The sequence below is a fragment of the Peromyscus leucopus genome, chromosome 2 (assembly GCF_004664715.2).
Source record: "Peromyscus leucopus breed LL Stock chromosome 2, UCI_PerLeu_2.1, whole genome shotgun sequence".
Lineage (NCBI taxonomy): Eukaryota > Metazoa > Chordata > Mammalia > Rodentia > Cricetidae > Peromyscus > Peromyscus leucopus.
In genome coordinates, this window is record NC_051064.1 from 97,861,895 (window position 1) to 97,868,936 (window position 7,042).

The following is a 7,042-nucleotide window of genomic DNA, read 5'->3' on the forward strand; positions in this document are numbered from 1 at the left end:
GAAAATCAGAAATTACTAATTTACTTAAATTTTCTGAAATTACTGATGTCCTCTCATTTGACATAAGAAAACTGCATCTAAAGAAGTTACACTGAAGTCAATCAGGACAAGCAGTCAGCTGCTGAGCCAAAATAAAGACCTACAGTCCCTGGGGTGGGGATCAATTATATTTTGTGTTTCTCATTTAAAATTTCTCTCATATAACATCTGTAAACTGCAGAGTATAATGTGAAAATTTCCACATGTTCTAATTGTGTGCCTCACACAGATAAGTATCTCTGAGTTTTAGCTTTTATTACTTTGAAAATGGAGGCTTAGAATTAAGGTTCTGGCTTAAATATTTTATCATTTCTATGCAATATGTACACTCTACATGCAGACATGGCTGACAACAAAAACACTGTGTCAGTCTCAGATGCAGCAGTAAAAGATGCTCCTTTTTGCATAGATAAGTGACATGAAATTACACAATTGAAGTCTGTGGCCAAAAAGTCATCTAGTAATTACAAAGGCCTCTTCTGTAATGTTTGCACTCATCCATTTTTAACCCTGAAACCTTTACTCTTCTCATAACGATGAAGGATACTCTTCTTCCAACAGCATTTTCTCAATGACAGCTCTGTTCTCATCACTGATGGTGCTATCCAGAGTCCAAGGCTATTTAAAAGAAACAATGGAATGTATAACTCTATATATTTCATTACTTAAAAAGTTATCTTATTTCGTTGAGTGAAATAATATAAATGATAACAGCTACAACTCACTGAATGGGCACACAGCCACATTTTGACTTCCACAATCACTCTGAGACAGGCATACATAGTCCACAGAGGCATCTGCAGCACTGGTGGTATTTTCAGTGGAAGAGAAGAAACCTCACATTAAAGCCTGTTGGATTCCAAGGCTCATACCCTTACTTGTAAGCAGTAATAATGGCTGCCATGCACAAAAGAACTCCTAGGCTTCAGGCATTTTGCTGAACACTTAATTTGTTTCCCAAACCCAATTCTGTTTTTCCTAAGCCACACCCTGAGTAAATGATCATACTCATTTCAATTCTCAAAGTTACAAATTTTTTAACTCCTATCCTTCAAGCTCCAGACTATTATGGTCACTACCCATATAAGATCTCCCTTTGAATGTCTAACTGGCTTCTCAAATGAAACATATTCCAAACAGAATTCAGTATCACCTGTCTTCACCTGCCTTTCCAACTTTGCAAAGAGCACTGTCAACCACTTAAACAGCCCGGAGTCATTATGGATTCTTCCCTTTCTCTTCCATTCCCACACACAATCTACTAAACAGTTCTACCTTTAAACTCTAATTTAAACTTGTCTAATTACATACACCTCCTCTGGAACATACAGGACCAAGCCACTGTCTAAAAGCTTGCTTGAATTATTGCAAGTGGTTCCTAATCAGTCCCTCTGCTTCTACTCTTGCTTCCCCCTAGTCTTTCCTTTACCACAGCACCCAAAGCATATTTGACAAAAATTAATCCACTAGTCTGTACTGAAAGTTATAGAAATGTTTCAATGATGTCTTGGCTTTTGCACTCACTATTCCTTCTGCCTGGCATGTTAGTTTTTTGTAATTCATTTATCCATTTGTTACATTTCAACTTAAATGTCACCTCCTTGGTCCTTTATTGACTTTTCCTCAAGTATTTCCCCACCCTACTAACCTCAGTCAACACTGCTTATTTCTTTCACAATCTACATGGTTTGTCTGCCTATTTATTGCCAGACTCCTGTTTTGTCTATAGACTCGATGAGAGCAAAGTCCCAGCTATCTTGACGACACTCTGAGTGTTAACCTGCCCTACTGTCTGCGATGGTGTATATGCAGTTACTGCTAAATGAAGACGTGAACTCCGTGATTATGCCATCTTTCACTTGAGGAAATCAAAGGTGACAAATATGAGGAATGGGAAAGATCTACACCTAAATCAAACTCGATCTAAATTTCTAAATTTCTCAAGAGATCATTTGTTTTAATAGTTGAAAAAAAAAAAGGTTCCTCTATTGTTAAAGTGTTTCCATATACTACCTCTGCGATTGTGGAGAATTAGACTTAGTTAAAAAAGGAAAAGAGGCACTCTGGGCAACTAGCAGCAGTGTGAAGTCACCTGACTTAGCATACTTACAAGACAGCCATTCTCCCTTCTCCACGTTGAATCAAGATAGTGATCGTGAAAAATTGATGCTGTATGATTTTCCTCATTTCTGTAGTAATACAAAAATTAATAGAAGAGTGATATTATGTTCATTTACAGCTATAACTCACACAGGACAGGGGCTGGCTAGTTGTTGATGCTAAGCAAATACCTTCTCTCCTTAACAAAGACTGAACACTACAACGTACCTGCTCTGCCTTGTAAGCCTGTGAGGGGAAACTAGGATGCAGCACAACCCCCACAACATGCTGTGCCCACAGCCACCGTTTGACTCTTGGCTGACTAAGTGTACATATGCACATACAAACTATAGCTAAATCTTTCAGAAATATCAAAGCCACAAACCTCACCATCCTCAAAAGGAAGAAAAAAACAAAATAAAACTAGATGTACGAAGCAAAATAAAAACTACTGAAGGAATTTAGTAACAACTTAATTTTAAAAGTAATTTGATTTGGAAGTTTCTGGATCCATGAGAGATCAAAGTTTACTAATTTTGACATTTTTTTCCATTGAAATAATAAGTACAATATATGTTTCACTTGCAAGACTGAACGGTCAGGTTTTGGAGGGTCTCAAGGTATGATACCAAATTCAAACACACAAAAGGTAAACATTAAATTTACATTTCCTAGTGAAGTTATTGACTTTTCCTGACCTAACCTAGTGCTAAGACACTTACTCTATGGACTGAAAGCATTCTCTCAACTGTTGATACTGAACAGCTTTAAACTCATGTCAACCGTGAGTCCAAGAAGACTAATAAAGGCTTCTACAACCGTGTCCACAGAAGGAAACCTTTGTACAAACAACTAGGTCTGCCAAGAGTGTAAGAGGTGGGCCTATCATTTCCAGTTCACTGCAGAAATCTTTTCACAATATACCACCGTGAGGATTAACAACACAACACTGTGATATATGCATCTGAACACCTATCTGAATCTCCTTTACATGAGTAAGCTTAAAACAACCTTTCCTCCCAAGTCTGCCAGGCTTCCAGTTTCCTCTCCCCCACCCCCTCAATCTCCCTAGCGGTCCAAGCCAGAAATCTAAGTTTGCTCCTTTTTCTTCACAACCCAATTCAGTCTGCCCCCTTTCTTTCACTGTTTCCACACTCTGTTCCAAGGGCCCACAGCTGCACAGCTTTCCTAGGTCAGTGCACAGGAAAAAGCTGGCAAGCCATCAGGATCATCTTCCTTCACCCTTGTCCATTTATCTCCATCAAACACACACACAAGGTTTATTGTCTGTTCCACTTTTATGACAGCAGGGGCTTCATTTTCACATTGCTATGTACACCCAGGGGGTGACATACAGAATGTAATCAACAGTTGAATGAATGAGTAAACAAGGCAGGTAGGTAATGGACTAGAGGTCTGTAATAGTTAAGGAATGAATACTTTACCACAAAACTACCCAGGCATGGTGGTACTTAACTGTAATCCCAGAATTTAGGAGGTAGAGGCAGGAGGATGAGGAGTCAGTCCAATACACAGCAAGGCCAACCTGAGCTATATGAGAAACTGTCTCAAACAACACAAGATGACACAATAAAAAAAAAAAATTAACAAACAAAAAAACCTTTACCTTAAAACCAATTGAAAACTGAAGGTAATAACATAATCAAATTTGGATGTAACAAAGACTTAACTTTAGGGGAGAAAGGGGACCAAGAAAAATAGTGGTAGAAGAAATAATTATAAAAATACCACAGAAATACAGCAATGAAAAAGCAGTATGAGCAAGAAAAGTGTTGTTTGAGAGGATACTTACTACCAATGGGTCTTTAATAACTGACCTGACCAGATGGGGGAGTAGAAAATGGGGTGACAGAAAAGGGAGGGAGTTCAGGTCTGTGCCTTGGGAGTGGCTAGATGCTGCTGTCATGTACTGAACAGCGACAGCTGTGAGACAGATCTTAAAGAAGGAAGTCGATAAAGTGATGCTGAGGTACTTGTGAGACACACACAAGCTGGCGGCTTCCAATTAAGAGTCCTGATCTGAGCTCAGAGGGAGAGGTGGCTCAGTGAAGGATTAGTGAAAGCAAGTATTAGGTGGAATTTAAGGAACTGTATCTTTCTACATCAGAATGGCAGAGAGCAAATCAACTTAAAAGAAATTAAGTCAGGAGAGATGCCAGGCTCAGAGATATCACTAGGTATGGCAAAGAGCACAAGACTTATGGAAAAACACCTTTCAACAACAAGGTCTCTAAAAGCATACAGAAAAGGAAGATGAGAAGAAATAATAGTTGAAGGAAAACCAAAATGCAATGTTTCATTTTTGTACCTAGCTTTCAGTACGCACTTAAAAGCATGTTTCAATTAATCCTCAAGAACTCCTTAAATGCTATTGTCCCCTGTAATACCACACCTTAAGGGGCACCAGTCACACTCAAGATGATTCTAACTCCAGTATTATAGGGCACCATTCTGTCAGTAATACTCGTTAAGCGGTGGCTGACATCAGGAACCTTCATAATCCTGCATGCATGGTGAATGAGGAAAAAAAAAGGAAGGACATGACTGCTCCTAGGTATGGTGGAGGAGAAAGTTTATTGTAGAGAAAAGGGAGAACATGGGCAGAGGTTGAAACATTTGGCAGAGTCCAGAGTGAACTTGACCCCGAGTGGAACCACGTGAGGAGACAAAGAGAAGGGAGAGGAGCTGCCAACCAAGAGAGTAAAGGGTAGACCAAAAGGACCAAGTAACCAAAATGGCTGGATTATAAAGGGAAGAGCTGGGGGAAGGGAAGTCCAGTCCTAGGGCAGGAGGAGTTTAGGGTAGGGCCCAGGGTATGACAGCCATAACTTGTAACAGGTAAGGACTGAGGGATGCTAGGAAAATGTGGCGGAGTTCTGGGGTTTTTTGTTTGTTTGTTTGTTTTTTCCTTTTTCGAGACAGAGTTTCGTTGTGTAACAGTCCTGGCTGTCCTGGAACACACTCTGTAGACCAGGCTGGCCTTGAACTCACAGAGATCCACCTGCCTCTGCCTCCCAGGTGCTGGGATTAAAGGCATGTACCACCACTGCCCAGCTAATGTCAATGGGCACCTCAGCCATTTGTCCTGGGTTTGAGACCTAACACATAAGGTTAACCATTACAAATGCCACCAGTAGACTCTTGTCAAGAAAATGGTACAAGAAAAAGGGTGAAAAACTAAACACAGCCAGAAAAGTGAAGATAAACCTATGAAAATGGCATAGAGCCAATGCTCTCAGGTAATGCTGCCTGAACCCAAGGTGAATTCATTCCTTTATGAATTGCAAACAACTGTCCTTGCCCACTTAGCTCAATGACTTGACAAGTCTTACCGACTTACTTAAAAACCTCAAACTCACAAGCACTTGTTTAAGAATGAATAAGTACACCAATTTAAGAACTGTTGTTATCTCAGGCTACCTGCAATAGCTTCTGAATTGTTCTGCTGAATAACTTCAGAGAAAAAATAATCAAATGATCTTAACTACCCCTCACGTTATTATCACCGTTGTAAGAGTTCATAAATGTTCTTTATTATGGTACCTCATGGGGGAGGACTGGTACTGTATACAGTCAAGCAGCTCTCCTGTCAGACGAATTTTATGAGACTGACACTATACAGGACCCAAATAAGCCAATATTAGTAATAGCACACAGGTCAACAGCGTTCTAACGAAGTTTGCTGACAAGTTACAAGTAATGTAACTGGCTGCATTTACAACTCAGGTCTTCTGGCTTCTACCTGAGTTCCCACTTTGGATCCCATTACTTAAAAGGAGGGATAATTCTTACTGCTAAAGCAAGGTGTCAAATCAGGTTCAGTTTAAAACCACACTGCCCGTCCTGCAGGCACTGGTATTTAACAACATCGCTCACTGGATCTTCACTGTATTATCCCTAAAACTGTAGAGAACAATGTCGAGCATCTTACATAGGCTAAAGCATCTTTCGCAATTACTTCATCGAGGCTCACAACAGAAAGACAGACACCTGATTCTTGGTTTCCAAGCAAGCGAGCAGAGGCTCAAATGCCGTGACCACGGTCACAATGACAGTAAACAGGAAGAGAAATGCAGAAGGAAAACCTGAATTGTCCAACTATAAAACCTGGACCCCACCCCCTGAATTAAGCTGCCGTTCCACAAGTTTTCACAACTTTCTCTGCGAAGAAGGAACCAAACGCCTTGACCAAGGTCGCTTGCGGACGCAGAACCAAGTGTCTATGAAGTCAGGTCCTGTGGACTAGACGCCCGTGTTCAAGTTGCTGTGAGGGGCCTGAGACAGAGCGCAAGCAGGAAGGAATCCGAATCGGAACGCGTCCACCGCATTCCGGGAAGCAGAGCAAAACAGTCTGGTCCCGGCGCTCAGGCCACGCCCCGACCCGCAGACCCAGCCGACTTCCGGCCGGGAGCAGCCCGAGTCCCGACGCCGTCCACGCGGACCCGGAGACCGCATCCTCCGGCCCTCGCCTAGCACCGCCCGGCCCGCAGGACCCCGCTCCGCGCCTCACCCCGGCTGTGCGGCCGCCACCACCTCTCCTTCCACATCCACATCCGCCTCCTCCGCCTCCATGACTGCACCTGACCCGGCGTACTCGCGAGATCCCGCGAGATGCAGCGAGCCGGGGCGGGGCCGGGGCGGGCCGGGGGCGGGGCCTGCAGTGTTGCGCACGCGGCTGGGGAGGCGGGGCTTCCGGGGAAAGGCGCTGGCTGGCAGGAGAGACCCGGGGAGATTTACTGTGAAAAACTTCCCCCCAACACACACACCCTTCCACCCTCAGTTGCCGTCCAGGCCCCTGGACACTGGGGTATCTCACTTCTCTCACGTGTTATTTGAGATTACTCACAGCAGGTATCTTTCCTTTCGGACGAGAGACCCTGCT

At 42.7% G+C, this 7,042-nt stretch overlaps 1 protein-coding gene across 7 annotated transcripts in view; it reads right to left on the reverse strand.

Annotated features, from left to right (window-relative positions):
• The window catches only part of Mysm1 (Myb like, SWIRM and MPN domains 1), a 39,960-nt gene extending 33,184 nt beyond the window's left edge, over positions 1–6,776 (reverse strand). For 5 of the 7 annotated variants that reach the window (XM_028870307.2, XM_037202716.1, XM_037202715.1 and 2 more), the window contains exons 1-3: positions 6,671–6,776; positions 2,150–2,228; positions 587–657 (exon numbers count right to left, since the gene is read on the reverse strand). In XM_028870307.2, the coding sequence (XP_028726140.1) occupies positions 587–657; positions 2,150–2,228; positions 6,671–6,732 (212 nt within the window). In that variant the 5' untranslated portion in view covers positions 6,733–6,776. Of the gene's footprint in view, positions 1–586; positions 658–764; positions 845–2,149; positions 2,229–5,703; positions 6,076–6,670 lie in introns of those variants that run through there. The other 2 variants (XM_028870308.2, XM_028870309.2) reach the window with 2 other exon arrangements.
• Positions 6,777–7,042: the final 266 nt, after the last annotated feature.